The 17,802-nt window shown below is 39.2% G+C and overlaps 2 protein-coding genes and 1 pseudogene across 2 annotated transcripts in view; 2 read left to right on the top strand and 1 right to left on the bottom strand.

Annotated features, from left to right (window-relative positions):
- Window positions 1-17,802, top strand: part of LOC144655544 (uncharacterized) — a 125,200-nt gene that overhangs the window by 71,230 nt on the left and 36,168 nt on the right. The gene's annotated exons all lie outside the window — the stretch shown is intronic.
- Window positions 1,829-5,905, bottom strand: LOC144655562 (uncharacterized). Its single transcript, XM_078515814.1, has 3 exons — window positions 5,831-5,905; window positions 3,276-3,886; window positions 1,829-2,300 (listed from the first exon to the last, which is right to left on the bottom strand). The coding sequence occupies exons 2-3, from the start codon at window positions 3,578-3,580 to the stop codon at window positions 2,240-2,242; spliced, it is 366 nt and encodes a 121-aa protein (XP_078371940.1). The 5' UTR covers window positions 3,581-3,886; window positions 5,831-5,905; the 3' UTR covers window positions 1,829-2,239.
- On the top strand, window positions 7,273-8,778 carry LOC144654051 (uncharacterized; annotated as a pseudogene).

Genomic DNA, 17,802 nt, shown 5'->3' on the forward strand with positions numbered 1-17,802 from the left:
ATTCGATCTGAAATTAGTGGGATCAGGAAGAGCCACTTCATGTAGTGAAAGATCCCACTGTAAATTTCCATTATCATCATCATCATCATCACCATCATCATCATTATTATTAGTTGATTAGTTGATTTAAAAAGCTGGTCAATAAGACTCGCCAGCTTAAAATAGCTGATCTTGAACACTTCTTGTTTGCTGAAAGAGCATAATCTCAGTCATTTCTTGTGTGCTAAAAAAATACTTTCTACAAACCCTGTCTTGAACAATTTTGGCTTACAAAGTGATAAAACAACCTGAACAAGCAACGGCGAACCACTGCGTGTAACGGTGATTCCTTTCGGCATTTGCATGTACACTTTTAAGCTTTTAAAAGATAACCTTTTTTGAAAAAGCTGCATTGCTAAGTACGAATTTGAAAAGTTACGACATGTTACTCTTGCATTAAATGTGACATTTACGAAGCAACAAATATCCTTTACAAACATCACATCGAATCACATGTAATATTCATGCAGTTCAAAAGTGAAGTACAGATTAGCTGGTGTCAAAGGCATAGGTCAAGCCATAGTTAACAGCCAGTGGTTTTTAATTTTGTCTTTTCTGTATAATCAATGGAACATGAAGCATTTGTATAGTTTTCATCTACTAACGTATTGCTGGCAGATCTAGATCTTAATCTTGGAAAAGTTCTAGTTATGAACATTGCTTAAATTTACAGTGAATCAAACGTTGATGTAGATAACACAATGTCTGAGACTTCAACCTCTGATTCTGAAAATAAATGAAGATAAGTAAGTGAGTGGGTGGGTAGGTGGGTGGGTGGAAGGTAGAGAAGGTAACCTTTATTTGAAGGTGAAAACATATCAACTTAGACCCGTGTGGGGTCATGTAAAATTACAATGTTGTAAAGTGATATATTAAAATAACTAATAAATAATCAGTTGTGTTACACAAATGTAATTTAGTCTCCCAGGAAGGACAAAACCGTCATAAACAGATTTCTCTCAGTTCTCTTCACCTATCTTGATATAAGTGCCATAACTGTCATATCCACCAAACCTTTGCGTAATATTGACAATACTCTAAGGGCAAGCCTGATGCCATTATTTCCGTTGCCTTTTCTTTAGGAGTACGCAGAGTCATCTCTCTTGTACGAAGGATAGAAAGCTCACTGAACTAACAACAAGATGCCTCGTAAGGATGTACATATAGAGGTCAACTCGCCTGTCATTGACGGAGAAAATGTATCACGATATGAAGCAACAGAGGAGATGTCACATGACTGCACAGAAAAATCGAGAGTGTTATGGTAACACCAAAAAAGTGTAAATTCTTGCAGCTGTGTGAACACCAATTTAGTGTTTTGTTAACACTGCAACAGTGTACATTTACACCAATATGGTGTAAATTACAAATAATTACGATTACGATTGCGTTTAAAAACACCTACGCAGTGTTATGACAACACACAATCAGGGTAATTTTACTCCAAAAAAGAGTAAGTTAACACCAAAGTCGCGTTATATAACCCAATTGAGGTGTTGAAACACACCACAATGGCGCTTACTTAACACCGCTTTAGTGTTTCTTGTACACTAAATAAGTGTATCAGCGACACTGATATGGTGTAAAACACCTTGCAGCTGTGTGCACACCGAAATTAGGTCAATTTACACCAATGAGTATTTTACACTAAATTCGTGTAAATCAACACTTTTAGTTGTGTTATAACAACACCATACAGGTGCTATGTTAACACTCTTTGCAGTTGACTAAACAGGGAAATTAGGTAACTTAAGAGTACGTACAGTGATGACTACTGAGGTTTCATTAGTTTCCCTTCTCAGTATTTAATCAGTCACAAAAAACACTGTTAACTTTAGTTACAAAGAAGCACACTTAGGACGGACTATTTTAACAACATACATACAGGTTTCAGTAACAAAACCTTGCCATGTCTAAACCAAAATAGTTATTTTTAATTCAGTGGCCCTAACAGTTCAATTCATTCAAGAGCTGCATCACTTTCGTAAGAAGTCTTACGCTATCATGTACGTCTGGCACGTATCTCTGAAGAAATATATATACGTTCATGCATTCCTTTGGGTACTGAATATTGGCACACGAAATATAAGAACAGCAAGGTGATCAGGGCACTGGTATGCCCCCAATTATATCTTCAAAAAGAGATCGTGCTCCCCACTGATAAAGATATTGTCTGGGGAGTGCAATACTCCTTCAAAGATCATAAAGGGAGGCATTCCTTCCCTTCTGCCTTTTGCCACCTCTTTTGCATCACTGCCATTCTACAAGAAAAAAATCGGAAACGATATCGTGTTAATTATGATTTATATAGTTAAGCAATACCAGATAACATTGATGAACATTGTTATGAAATGGGGGATATAAACACCTTGAATGGTAGCTCTTGAAACTTTCATGGGCCCACCTCTATTATTTTCTTGGTTTGAAGAACGAGAAATGCTGGAGGAAAACCGACTCAGTAGACTCAAGTTTCCCCTGCCGATGAAGTTCTTTCAAACTCTTTCTAATATTTCAATATTCAAATCAGTTTACTACATCCACACCTTTCTAGAGTGTTCTAAGAAGCTAAAGATGGATAACAACAACAATAAAATAATAAACATAGACCCATAATCAAGTATGTTATTTCGATATTCTATGATTATACCGTTTCAATCTACGCTTGGAGATGAAAAAAAGCGGTCACAATTCGTTTGATTGGCCACGTTCCTGAATAAATCGCTCATACAGAGATTCATTTTTCAGGCAAAATTTGTTGTTGTGGTACTAGTAGTTGTTATCAGTTTTGTTGTTGCTGACCACTTGTTACCATCTGCCAATTCATCATGTTCCAAGTAATGAGTGGTTTAAATAATTAATCCGACTCAACTTTGGAGCTAGTCAAAAGCGGAAAATCCACTTTACATAGCTATGGATTAGCCCACAACATGATGAATTGGTAGAGAATAACAGTGGCACAATAAACTTAGTGCAATCATAGTCTGAAAGTAGACCAAAAACATTTAGGATTGAAATGTCATTGAACAGGAAATTTAAAATTGATTAAAGTTTGACAAAAAGCTCAATACAGTCAAATTGCTATAGTGATATAATGCTGCTTAGAAATAACGATTAATGGCCAAATATTAGTAGACAGGTCATTCTTTATCTAAGCTCCCAGCCTCTGAGTGGCGCTGACATCCATGTGAAAGTTAAAAATATTTATTATAGTCAACTCCTAGTTGATAATACCTAACCTTTTGTCACTTGTGCCTTGTGTTTCACCTTTATCAGCAGCCAGAGGTTCGTCCTCTTGAACCACAATGGTTGGCATTCCAGATGGCATCGATTGAAATGAACAATTTCCCGTGCTTTCCTGGGCATTCAACTTGTTAATCTTCTCCATTATTTTCAAACGGGGACCGACAAGGGGCACGAGGGTCTTAAGAGTGTCTTCATTCATGCACTTTAGTGATTCGCCATCAATTACTTGATCTTTTGTTGATACCACAGAAAAAAAGGACAGTGCAAAAAAATGAGTATTACAAGACCTCACAACCATCAAAGTACATGTAGGCTTTTGAAAACTTTACAACCTGTTTTGTTATTTTGTTGCATTTTCAGTTATTATAGTCTACTGGGGGATGAAATCAGTACAAAGTCATTTCGATTTTAGTTGACAATCCAAAAGTAATTTTAGCCTTAGTTTGGACTTCACGTCTTCACCAACAGTTTAATTTTATGGGAAATACAATCTGATCTTGCCTTATCATAGAAAAAGTCAACATATTCCTCAAACCCCTCCTTCCTCATCCATCCTCTTACAACCTCGCACAAAAAATGAAGCCATGTTAATAAAAATGGTTCTCTGAAAGAAAGAAAGAAAGAAATGTATAGATCATGTTGCAAAATCGATTGCTCAGTACTGAAACCAACAGTGTCCATGGTCTGATTTGTTGGCCCTGAAATGTGCAGAAAATATCCATACCCACTCCAAAAACCTTCAATGGGAGAGGTATGGATATTTTCTGAAACAACACAATCTTGTTTTTTATTGCAAAAGGAATAAGGTTATCCCATCATGAAATTGCACACAGTTATGGCTCTGTCCATTCCAGGGGTGGGGGTCATTTGTGCATTTGTCAGCTTTTCCATCCCCCTGGCTTGGGGTATTCTCTATAATTATCATTGTCAAAGGCATTATTATTTTTGCGGTTACATTTATATCAGTGCTTGGGTATTTTAATTTGCAATGTAAATGCTGTAAAATCTTCTTTCGAGCCACTACCCTCTCAAAATTGTAAGCCTCCCCTTCCCCACAATGTTTTAGCAAGAAATTGATTTATGGTCTCCTGGGATTGGGAGGTTGTAGGGGCTTGGAATTGGGGTAGGCATTGTACCTTAGGGCCTGTTTACATGGAGGGAGGGTGCCCCGGCTAACCGAGTTACCCGGCTAGAAGGGATGAAACATAGCCCGCCTTTACATGCAGAATTCACAGCCCTTCTACCCGAGTTGAGACAGCGTCATTGAAGCGTGTCACAGCGTGTGAAAACCATGTAGCTCCAAATGATTAAAGAAAAATATGACTTTTAACTAAATAATCAAGGCTAGCCGTCTTCAAACCTATTTTATTTTGATGTGCAAGCTCTTAGAACTTTAGTACGTCCATATATGGGGGGATTCAATCGAAATTCAACAGTCTGGCCGCCAAATTGAAATTAAATTTGTTGTTTCGTGAGTTAGGGTAATCATTCCTACGAAATATATAATAATATAATTTTGGTCAAATAGCACTGTTTGGGTCCAGAAATTATACATTTTATGCCATTAACTTCAAATTGAATTTAAGAACACGCGCGAAGACTTATCCCGGCAAGCCGGGATAGCCCGGGCATAACCGTTTACATGGCAAAAAGCTATCCCGCCTAGAAGGGTGTCCCGGGCAAGCAGACCGAGTGCCCCGGCAAGGCGGGTTTCCCGTCTTGCATGTAAACGCTTCGATGCGTTCTCTAAAGAATGGTATGAAAAGTTGGCTCGCCCAGGGTAGCTCGGTTAGCCGGGTAACTCGGTTAGCCGGGGCACCCGCCTTCCATGTAAACAGGCCCTTAAGGACTCAAATTGATCTTTGGAAACATTTGCACGTAATAACAGTTAATAAAATATAAATTATTTTCACGTAGAGTTTATAAAACATATTTTTTTTTTCTTGTATGATATTCTGCAAAGACACAAACGGCCACATATTCCTAGCATGTTGCGAGTGAACAATTAAGACCGGAAATCGATCCATGTGGACGATTGCTAACTGGCACGCAAGGTTTTGCTCTTGAAATCTGTGAAGTAAATCTCGTATATTTTCAGTTTAAAACTGAAAAATATTCCGACAACGTTCCGCTTTAACTCACGGCAAAGGGATTCGTCTGGTCAACGACATGAAGCGTGAACATTGTCCTCCCATTTCTGGGAACTATAAAATTCAGTTAGCGCCAATTTGCGTGTACGCATAAACTCGATTAACAGCCATCTCGCGCTATTGCACGGCTGCCAAACATTGTCGATGCCAAACACCGCTTTATACATATTAAAGGTTTGTGCTTTCGATTCACTTCTGTAGTTTTTGTCTATATAATATAAAAACATTACACGTCGGCTCAAAGATAGGAATTTGATGTTCGAGTGGCAAAAACAATACATTTTTGCCGCTCGAACATAAAATTCATATCTTCTCGCCACCGTGAAATATCCTCTATTTCTACTCACTGCAGTACTCACAATCAGTACTAAGTAAAACATGAATTATTGAAGACTTACCTCTGATCACGGAGATTGCCCGGAGGTTCCTACAAGAGGACGGTGAATAACAGATTCTAACAAGTTGTTCTCAACCCTGTTTGAGCGGTTGCCGAAATAAAAGGTTGGTCACGTCATTCCCGCCTTTTTCTTTTATGACGTTAGATGTGAGGTACCGGATGACAATCCGAAGGCCTGGTCACCAAGTACACCACCTTTTCACACAGCGAGGCATCGTAGATATGTCACCTAATGCTTGGTCTTATTTATTTAAGAAAATATTCTATTAGATTGCATTTTGCATTTGTTCTTTAGTTAGAGGACTAGATCGATTCTTAACATCTCGTGACATGGCGTGTTTTTAAGTCTTCAAAATTGTTCTGTATCATAATTAGCTATTTAGCTGTCAATGACCTGTCAAATTGCAATCACGAACGATCAAACATGCACGCAAGTTAAATATTGCTGATCACCAGGCCCTACTGATCACAGTAGGAGAAAGCGTTCTGTGTTTTCTTATTTGTATCGTCTTGATGTTATTATTACATTTTTTTTGCAATCAAAGTCTTCCAACAGTAGAAGAACGACTGCAACTTCCTTTTGTGCGATAAGCAAACTAGCCCTGTTGCGTGACTTGGCGACATGACAGCTTATCATACAATTGTCTAAGTGCCTCAACTTGAACCCAACCGTTGACAAAAGAGCAGGCCCAACGATCAACAGGGTCCACGATTTTTATCCGTAGTTAAAACTCAATTCGTTAATGCTCAGATTGGATTTCGGTTCGCGAAGTTCTTCTCGTTCTTGCTTTGTGAGGTTGTTCCTCCAATGTGGTTTGTTGACCAAAAATTGTTCCCAGGCGCATGTAAATTTAGATTACTTTTTTCTCAAATATTGACAAAGTTATGAACGGCCCTCCCCCTTCTGAATAAGGTTTAGGTTATCCAGCAAAAGTGAAACTGTTCAGTTTTATTCCTTTACTATGTATAATGAAAAAGTGTGCATGACTGGTGTGTTGTACGTGACATCTTTCTCATTACTCTTCTCAGCTTTACTGATACCAATGCATGCTTGTCAGCTAGGTTTATTCGGCATTTCCTTTATTATTTGGGTAAGGTCTATTTCAGTATCGGTCTGCAGCACATCAAATAATCTAACATATAAAGTGTCTTTCTTGAACATTTCCCGGCACAAGAAGTAATTGGCATTTCGTGTAATTTTACAACTATTTCGTGTTGGCATACACGATCCAGTGTTAAATTACATACTAGCGGTGTTAAACCCGTGCAAGGTTTTTGTTACCCGGTTGCAGTGTAAAAAAACACCAACAAGGTGTTGCACAATGTTTCCATTACACCAGTTTGGTGTTAGTTAACACCGAATTAGTGTATTGTTATAATTACACCATGTTGGTGTTGTGGTAACACGGACATGGTGTAAATTTATACTACCCTCGGTGTTCTTTAACACCCTCACTTTTTCTGTGTGCAAGTATTGCGGCCAGAACTTTAGCAACTTATCGACTTGCAAGCAACATGAACAAACGCACAGTGGAATTAAACCGTTTACGTGCAAGCACTGTACCAAATGCTTTAGCCGTTCATCAGATTGCAAGATACATGAACGAATACATACAGGAGTGAAGCCGTACAAGTGTAAGCATTGCGATAAATGTTTTAGCCAATCATCAAGCTGCAAGATTCATGAACGTACACATACAGGAGAGAAGCCGTATACATGCAAGCACTGTAATAAGCGCTTTATCCGATCATCACATTGCAAAGTACACGAACGAACACATACAGGAGTCAAACCGTACAAGTGTAAGCATTGCGATAAGTGCTTTAGCCAATCATCAAGCTGCAAGAATCATGAACGAAGACATACAGGAGAGAAGTCGTATACTTGCACGCATTGCAATAAGGGCTTTATCGATTTATCAACCTGCAGGAAACATGAACGCATACATACAGGAGAAAAGCCGTATATATGCAAGCATTGTAATAAGTGCTTTCGCCAGTTATCACAACGTAAGCAACATGAACGAACACATACAGGAGTAAAGCCGTATACATGCAAGCACTGTGGTAAGTCATTTAGCCAATCGTCGCACTGCAAGACCCATGAAAAGAGACACCTGCGCGAAAAGTCTTTAAAACGGAAGCAGTATGGTAAGTGCCTTAAACAAGAAAGAAACCTTCAGGAACCAGCAGCAACGCGCTGTGGCAAAACGTCCCGTATGTTGTTTTCGTTGACTGAAGAAAACTCAAGCCAAGTTGAAAACCTCACCTGTTGGATTTGTCAGGAGGAATTTAGCAGTGAGGCATGTATCGTCCAACATTACAGTGATCATATGAGAAACGTTATGGATATGTAAATGACATTGTTAGCCACGATGGAAAGTCATATTGGTGATTGATTTTTCTTTTCTTTTGATCTGCTTTGTCTTTTATGTTTTCAGCGTTCGTTCATTTTCACCCGTTCTCGCATTTTTATATGCAACATTTTGGGTTTTTTCTCCAATGCTATAAACGCTGGCATGATAAACTGCTTTTTGATTTGAGTCTTGCATTATACATTCCTTGGTATTTTTTCTTGGTCATTATGTTATTTCTGGGGCTTTTTTCGTCTCGATTTAAAGGGGCTATGTCAGGCAATTTTTTTAGGCAACTTTTCACTGACCAACTTTTCATAGAATTTACTGAATCGAAACTGAATTATCACAATATGACGGCTTAAAACTGCAGAATAACTCAAAAGGAACACAGAAAGGCCAAAAAGTGGCATGGATGGGCAAAATCCGAGAAGATTAAAACGGATTGCGTTAGGGTAAACTTGAATCTAACGTCGGCTCGACTTTTTTCAAGTTAATATCAATTTGTATGAAAGTGGCATTTACAGTGCTCGGAAATGATCCTTGTTTGTTATGTGGCCGTGATTGCGTCAATAAATGACTTTTTCTCTGCTAATTTGAAGTATAAAACTATAAATTAATTGCCCTAGCCCCTTTAAGGTGGGTGTAAACGTTAATTTAAGAAGGGATGAAAAATTTGGAACACTACCAGACATTTCACCCCACGCAAGAGCACCCCAGGTTATCAGGGAGACTGTTTGGTGTCCATCTACTAATTTTTAGCTTCAAATTCTAATTTTTAAATCACACTGATCTTCTCCCAAACATCTCCAAAAAATTACAAAACTCCGCAAAACATAGGTTCTTTTAATGAGCGAAAGTGATATTTGCATTTAACCCAAGTTAATCGGTGGATAGACGGCGTTCAGGTGTACCCCCGCCTTTATTATGACATTGCCATTGCGGCATGGAATTATATATTTTTATGGTGAGTTTTTTCTTGGTCGGGCTATTTTTGTCTCGGCATAAGCATGACATCGCCGTTAAGTAATTGTGTATAGAGTTCTAGGTTACAGTGGAACCTCGATTTAAACGAAGTACCGGTATAACGAACTATATTCTTCAGTCCAGCCAAAGTTACAGTAAAATGTATGGAACAGTACCTAAATATAACGAAATCCTCGTTAACACGAACACAATCCGGAACCCTAAGGGTAAAATGTACCCGAGTTATAGTAAACACGCGACGAAAGATGAGTGTAGAATAGACCAACAAGGATGAAAATACTTTAATCCTGTTACAGGAGAACGACTTCAAAGACATATGTCCATATTTATGTGGACATAAAGATATTAAAACACAAATGCTATTTTGAATCGTTCAGTTTAGTTAATGCTGGCTATTGCAACGTAACAGCGTGAAAAAAAATATTATCTATACTTCGATGTAACAAACATTTTCGTTGTTTTTCTACAAATTCTTTATGGGAACAAATTTCTCCAGTCCCTTGGCACTTCGTTAAATTGAGGTTTCACTTCCTGTTACCCGACGCCAGTCGTTATTTAGTAGTAAGTGTGGTTTCAAATTAGTTTATTATATCCTCTCGGTGCTTTTAGAAGGCTTAGAGAGGTCTTAGTGCGTGGTTTTCCTCTTAAGGTGTTGCTTATCAGTGTGGTCAGGCATTATTGAAATATTTTTGATATTTGTTTGTTTCACGTATTTAGACTGAGACATGTCAGTGACGGGTTCATAAAAATCAGATTAACTTTAATCTTGTCATGCTCGTAGTTTACATCTGGCTGCGTTTAGAAGAAATCATATTCGTTCCACGGTGGTAATTTTCATTAAAGAAAAGTACATTTAAAAGGTTTCGTGTTCTCATATGTAAATGATACTTCAGCTTATCTTAAAGTATTGACTTTAGATATTTTGGAAATCAGGCAAATTGGAGAGGTACGTTGTTTAAAAATTCAAAAAAGAACGAAGAATGAGTTTTCACTTTTCAAGATAGTAAAAGGGTCCTAAAAATTGGAATTCTCTCCCAATATCGATCACTAGCTCGACTAGCTTTTCGACTTTTTAGAAAGAATAATTGAATTTTTAATGAATTGAGTCTTAATTGACCTAGCCGCACTTCCACAACTAAATTTCTAACAAATTATTAACTGAGGTTGCCTCCCCTGTAAGCCTGGTGGTTTTCTGGAGGTCTCCTCGCCTTAATTAATACTACCGTTATATTTCAATGTTAAAATGGCTAATAAATGATGATGATGATGAATATGCTGATGAAAGTGGTTACAGTGGGCAGTTTTATACTTTTCAGAAAAAAGAACTAATTTTGTTTAGAAGAATAACTTAATGCAGATTTAACTTAGTACTGTAACTAACAAAGATGTAGTTAAATGTGGCTAAATTCCAGGTTTGGGTGGCGACCTTTTGTACAAAAGTGGTAGTGAACTGATTTTACGCTGCACATCGTTTGCAAATACGTTAATATCGTTATATTGATCAGTTTGGTTTTGATTTGCTGGATTAATAAATAAATAAATAAATAAATAAATGATAAATTACTTTAATAGGATTTTTATGGCTAGTGCATAGATCAAATGGATATTACTTTTATGTTTAATCATCGTAGTAAAAAGAAGACGTCTCTCTTTACGTGCTTGATGAGCCCTTTGCAGCTAACGGTCACATGGTACAAAGTAACACCTCGCTGGAGGGCAAGCAACGCGCTGGGACAAACAAAACAAAGCGACTTCAACCAGTCATGCTTGACTTTCCTTTGTTTTTTTGAACACCCCCCGAGCGACGCTCTGCCCTCTTTCATGGCGGATTGACCGTCACCTGTAAATGGCCCATTCTGCCTTAACTCGTAAGATAAATGAGTTTAGACCCGAATATTTCCCTACTGACGTAGCTCTGCAGCCTGTACCTCATTGGCCTGGTTATTATGTCAATTTTTTTCCAACTTGGAATACCGTAAAAGCCCCCCTGGTTATGGGCCCATCTACCTGGAAACAAAAATATACATCCCATTATAAGCCCCCCATAAGACCCCCCCCCCCCCCATTTGGCAGATGACAGGACTGAACAAGGCTAAATGTTGCTTTATTTTGCATTTGTAACTTAACAACGTATTTCGATCAACACTCCAGTGGCTCGTTTCGAAACGTTTTTTTATTCCGCTTATAAGCCCTTCCGTATATATAAACGCTCTTGTTTCTTGGCCGTGTTGCCGCTGTTTGTATTTTATTTCCGTATATATATCCACTTATAAGCCCACACAAAACCCCTTTACAAAGTTGTATAAGCCCAGAGCTTATAGCCGGAATTTTACGGTATGTCCGAGATAAAACGCTACAATTTACCCACTTATGACACTCATGTCGGTAGTTATCCCAGCACTCTACATTATTGGATGGTTATGTCCTTTTTTGTGCGAAAACAATTTTTTTTCACCTCACAATAAAAATGCAGATAGCGCTGAGAGAAGCCCAATCAGGGAGACCGAGGAAATTCAGAAATTGAGAGGGGAGGGGAGGGGCACACTTCGGCGAGGTAGCAACCTTTCCCCATACCAATAACCAACTCGTCGTAAGATGGTTGCTTCCTTTTTAAAACAAATCAAATGAAAAACGGTGGGTTACGGTTCTCTCTCCCCCTCCCCTTCTCTCATAAATGGTGAACAAAAACACTTTACGAGCTTGAGTGTGCATAGCCTCTCAAGCAACCGCTCTTACTCTCAGCATTACAGTGTCACATCAAATAGGGTAATAACTCAAATTGGGGCAAGGTGGTAAGGTCAGGAGCCCATGTCATGGGCTCCTGGTAAGGTAAAGTACTCAGGGCCGAACTGCGCTGTTTGACATTTGCAGACCGTAAACTTGCAGTCTTTTACTCCGGTTAGCCTACTACACATTCTGGTTAGCCTACTATTTACTCTGGTTAGCCTGAATTGCACTTCGGTTAGCCTGTTTGCGGTAAGCTTTCCATAATGGTAATGGTAACACGATATATTCTCTTAGGCTGCAGACTGCAAATGTCAGACACCGGCCAAACTGACCCATTATGTAAATGTCGGATCTTGTTGAACACGTAGGAATCCAACGAGCAAATTAATATTTTATCGAGATGAATATTAGCAAAAAAAAGACAAATTGGGACTTATTCAAGCGTACCAAATAAGTGCTTAAATACAAATATCTCTGGGGCGTGAAATATTTGCGGGCCCAAGAGAGGCCCGCAACCCTAATCTTGACAGTGACCAGCGGATTGCGTATTACGCGTGCGCGCCACGTTTATAAAGACTATCTGCAAACCGGAAGTTGAAAATTTTGTTCTTCCACTAAGAACGATCGGAATGCAAAAAATGTGTCAATCACGACAGTTTGTCGTAACACCGGAAGAGAAAAATCTTGTCTCCAAGAGCGATAAGAATGCGAAAAATCAACAGTTTGTCACATTAGATCGAGGCTTCTGTCTTGCAGACATTACGTTTTGCAGACGTTGTTTTATAGGTGTTGCTTTTGAGAAGATCTGCTGTGATTGTATCACAGATAAACTACGGCAAAGCGAATGATTCCAACAACGGTTATTCTCGATAAATTCCTTATAACACTGACAACAAAGCGAGTTTGCCGACGGAGGAAAATCACATCTCAATTCACACCGCGTGCTCGACTACACTTCGCAAAACTGTCAATCAAAAAAACAACTCTGATTGGTTCGCGGCAATAGGAAACGATAAAAAACATTTGTGACTCAAGCGTGACGCGTTACTCGACCTGACTCGGAATAATTTTCTTTTGTCCAGTGATTTATCGACACTGTCTGAAACACTTCCCTCCCAGTACCTTCTCTTAACTGCATCGAGGCCCGCACTTTCTAACCTGTGGTTACCACTAGTAACCTCTTACTAACCGAGCGCGAGGGCCGTACTGGGGAATATTGGCCCGAGGTCGTGGCAGTACGGACCGAGCGCAGCGAGGTCCGTACAAACGACCGAGGGCCAATATTCCCCAGTACGGCTCGAGCAAGCTAGGTTAGTAAGTAGTTTGTTATATAGCACTCGAGCCATGCTTGTTTATTTTTCTGTTAAAAAGCACTTCCAGCACTTCCGGTCAAGTATGATGATGCGAGCAACTCAGAAAGAACAAGTTACCTTGAGTTTGAAAACTAATTTATTGACCGTGACGAAGAAGATGAATATTCACCAAGCGGATTTTATTAATCGAAAGATCGGGAAAGTTCTGATGTAGAAATTAAACTGAAACAGGCATCACTGAAAGCCAGAAGGCCGCTCGGCTAACCAAACTGAGGTTTCTTGGCCATCATTCTGCGTTGAAGTTGAACGTTTCAGCTCCCCAGCGTAACTTTCGGCTTTCGTCTCTGGCTCGTAAACCGAAGTGTAAGGGTAATTTTTTTTTTTAAAAAAAAAAGCACAAGACAGTTCTATGAAGTGCCCACTGGATTGGAGTCGCTCAATTCTCCCGCTTCAAAAAGAGCATCTTCGACTTTGTCGTCTTCATCATTGATCAATCGCCTGAGCGCCTTGCGGCTTCTTTCCTTCGCCGTACTTGTGAACTAGTGACTGGCACTTGGCAGCTAGTACTCTTCTTGATTTTTCAAACTCAGTGTCTTTGAGTATGTTGAATGGATATTTCTTCTCAGGTATCGCTATATGCTTCGCTGACAACGGGAAATTGCTGCTTGCTCGCACTCTTCTCCCTTTTTAGACTTTCTCAAAGTCCTTCGACGCGCGGTTTAGGTGTGTCACGTACTCGCGGTCGTCGCTTCGCGACGCTTTCCGGCTCGGCGCTTCGCTCGCCGATAGAGGGCGACTTGGTGCAAGTCTACTCCCTTTTTTGCTTCGTGTGTTTATAAATAATTCGCTGCGTAAAAAAATTTGGACTCATTTGGACGGAAAGTTGGTCAAGCTCGGAAGCAGGTAGGCTATCAATTCTTTCATTTGTCATACTATTACCTTCACGTACTTTCAATGTAGTGTGGAAGAGCTTTCATTTCAGTAGCCGTTTTCTTATTTGTGTTTATAGTTTTCCGTTCGTTTATAAAATCGTCTATATGGCTTCCTGGCTTTCGGTGATGCCTGTTTAAGTTTCTACATCAGAAGTTTCCCAACCTTTAAGATAATTCAATTGAAATTCGCTTGGTGATTCGTTTTCTTCGTCCACGTTGTAAGCTCTGTAAAATATCAATCTGTTCGGTAGTTTCTTTGCGAAGATTGAGAGTACACGTTTTCTTTTCGCAGGTTTAGTTGTAAATTTGAATGTCCGGCTTTCGAAAAAAAATACACGGCTTGGACCGTTTTTATGGAAACGGTCCGTTTGGCAAAATCCCGACCAAGAAAGAACCAATCAGAACGCTCGGATTTGCCTAAGACTGGCTTTGCCATATAATAACGTGGCATATTTTGCGCGTTCTTTTGCCCTAATATGGTAAAATGGCGCAATAGTGGATTTATAAATTTCTAAAATAAATCGCGTTTCTCGGAGACAAGAAAATGTCTCCTCAACTTTGTGCTTCTCCGACGCTCGTTCTATCTTTCATACTGTGTGTAACAAAAATTCCTTCTAGTATCGGAGAGTTAACGGCTTGCAGTGTCCCTGCCAAACCCCAGGGCCAGTACGGAAGCTCGGAAAGACGAAACGCCTGAACAACCTGGAAAATCCTTGACAAAGGTTACCGTTAGGCACTTCTGTTACACATTTAGGAGGTGTTCCGGCGTTCCCACGCTCCGCGTTTCCAGCGTTCCATCGATACTGTGATTGCGAGACTGCAAAGACTGGGCTCCAGTGTAGTGACTGTCATGGCGGCGTACATGTGATTTGTTGTCGAAGACGTTGTCGCTGTTTTATAAAGGTAAGAGAGTCTATAAGAATCCCTTTCATATTAACCTAAGCTGTAGAATGTAGGTCTCTTATATGCATGACGCTGGATAAGAATACAGGGCTTTCAAATAACCGTCAGTCGCTAAACTGTTCACAGCACAGCCTCTCTGTTTATTCATAGCAAAAAGGATGTGCAGAGACACAGCTGGCGAATCGGGCGATCGAAGAAGGATACGAGAAATAGAGCGCTGTTAAGCCTAGACAATTTTCGGTGATGATAATTGTTACCTCTGACTGGCTAGTCAAATGTAGTTGATATTATACTCATTACTCATGACAACAATTTACCTTGATTCCTTGAAGCCGACTGGCCGCTCACGATCGTTGTTTCAAACTCATCACTGCAGTGTAAAAACAAACGCCTCAAAGCAAAGTAAAACCGAATATTTTGTATAATCAATAATAGGGGTGGTATGTATGTATGTGAATGGTCCTTCAAAAAATGTGTGTCTCGCAAAATTTTAGCCAAATTTCAAGGGTCTCGTCGTCCCGAAGTTTTCTTTGACCCATTCTCGGAGTCTCGATTTCTTTTGCAAGGCTAAAAAGCTCTCAAAAGGTCTTGGGCTCGCAGAAAAGATATCAGTCTCGCTGTCTCGCAAAGTCTCGCATTTACCATCCGACACCCCTAATAATAACTAATTATTATTGAAATAAATTTAAAACTCTCAGATTTGCTTTTTGTGTGCAAAGGATTATATAAGAGAATTTGTATGCATAATCAAATACTTGTTGTCCGGTATGCAAAATTGTGCACCTTGGCTTGAATAATTTTCATAAAATATGAAAGCCTGCATTTCAAAGTGTCTGGTGGTAGCTAGCCCGCTGTCCATGTACAGTTGGAATATTGTGGTTTTTAAAAGAGGGAAAAATGTGTTTGGATCACTAAGTTTGTTTTGGGCATTGGACTTATGCGAGTATCTTCATCAAGTTATTAGCAATGGCAAGATCTAAAATGCCCGGTGGAAGCTAGGCCTCTATGGGCAAAGGATTTGAATTCACTTTTGGAAATCAGTCAAGGAGCAAATGAAAAAACAAATAAGGTACACTTGACTACAAATATAAAGGAAAAATCCACCCTTTTGCTGCAGTAAGTGATGCTGAATCGATTTATTTCCTTTCGCTTCCCATCATGACATTGATTCTTCCAATACCAAGTTAACTTTGGTGAGATTACTTGAAATTTGTTTTGATGATAAGTGCTATCTTTTTGGTGTTTTATTCCTGGTAATGGAGACCCTTTACTGCCAAAAGTTCAACCTCAAAACATTTGAGGATTTGAATGGGATCGGTTAACAACAAAACATCTTTGACTTTAGGGATTTAAGCCCCAGCTGGGGAATTTCATGTAGTGTTAATTGCTCTTATTCTACTTATTTGCTTGGACATAATTCTAAGCACACTAGCTAAGAACTGTACATTCTGTATATGTGCTTTGTAATGCAAATTTATTTATTTTATGGAATTGTATGACAATGAATTGTCCATTGTCCAGTGGGAGCTTGTAGCTGCTGCAAGTTCCACATACAAGGTCATAATTTCAAAATACAGTAGTTGGTACAGTCAAAGCTCTCGTAAGCAGACACCCTCGATGTGAAAAGAGTGTCCATAACTGGAGCTGGCCGCTTATGAGAACCATTCTTGTTAGCGGCCACTAGTGGTGTAGGGGATAGATGGCAGCTTACGGGAGATTGGCAGAACAACACTAACCAGACGGACGTGGATGACGACAAAACAAACACTGAAATATGGTACTGTAATTACTGTGAAATCATTGCAATGAACGACGATGTGAAGTTCGCTTGATAAAAATAAGATACAGAGATTGCTAGCTAGATTTTCTTTGGGATGTCTGCTTACGGGAGCTTAAAACAAAGAAAAAGTCTAAGTCGTAATCTCTGAAAATGTCCGCAGCCGCTTACGAGAATGTTCGCTTACAAGAATGTAACAATACAGAATTTGTATGGGAGTTAAAATGGGTTTTCAAACAAGGCAGCCGTAAGTAGAGCTGTCTGCTTACGAGAGTGTCTGTTAAGAGAGGTTTGATTGTATTCAAATGGTCTCGCAAACAAGTATTTTATACTTTTTTCTACCAGTTATTTTTACTTAAGGCTGCTAAATACCCCAAATCCGTTTGATTTTCAAACGCTTTTTCCAGAAGCAGAATCAAAACAAAAACAAATGCTTGCAAAGCATGCCATTTGACAGAGACACTTGTATCCCAGATTTCCTCGACCAGCCCTAGGACAAAAACATAAAAAATTAAAAAGTCAAACCCAGCAAAAACTTGTCGAGACACGGGACGTATGTCATTGCGCCAGGGAATTACCTGGCAGTTCATGCAGTCAGGTATCAATGCTCTATTTACCTGCTTTGAATCACCCGACTTCATAAATGCCACTGAAAGCTGTGTTTTTCAAGCAAAATAGCAGTTTAACTTCAAGAACTTTGATTTTGGGGCTTCATTAATTTGAATCGCAAACAATTTAATTGCCATTCAAGTGGATTGAGTGTATTTTATTTAAGATTCCGACAAAATAAATATTTGCGAGCCTAGGCAAAAATTTGTTTTGTGCTAGTGGGTTAATGAAAGGGATGAGGTAAGTAAGGGTAATTTTCGCTCACTGCTACAGTTCACACAAACAGCGTGACTCATGTAAACCTGCTTTACTTCACATGCCTGGATAAATTCCTACATACGCTTGCAAATATTTTTTTGTTCAGAATCTTG

Source organism: Oculina patagonica, chromosome 5, assembly GCF_052425735.1.
Source record: "Oculina patagonica isolate OP01 chromosome 5, crgOcupat, whole genome shotgun sequence".
Lineage (NCBI taxonomy): Eukaryota > Metazoa > Cnidaria > Anthozoa > Scleractinia > Oculinidae > Oculina > Oculina patagonica.

Bases quoted from the DNA above. Each gene is read 5' to 3' on its own strand.
- LOC144655562 (XM_078515814.1), bottom strand. From the start codon at position 3,580: ATGGTTGTGAGGTCTTGTAATACTCATTTTTTTGCACTGTCCTTTTTT. The intron at 2,301-3,275 runs GTTAGGTATTAT...TTTTTCTTGTAG, and splicing joins CAAGGCACAAGTGACAAAAG to AATGGCAGTGATGCAAAAGA.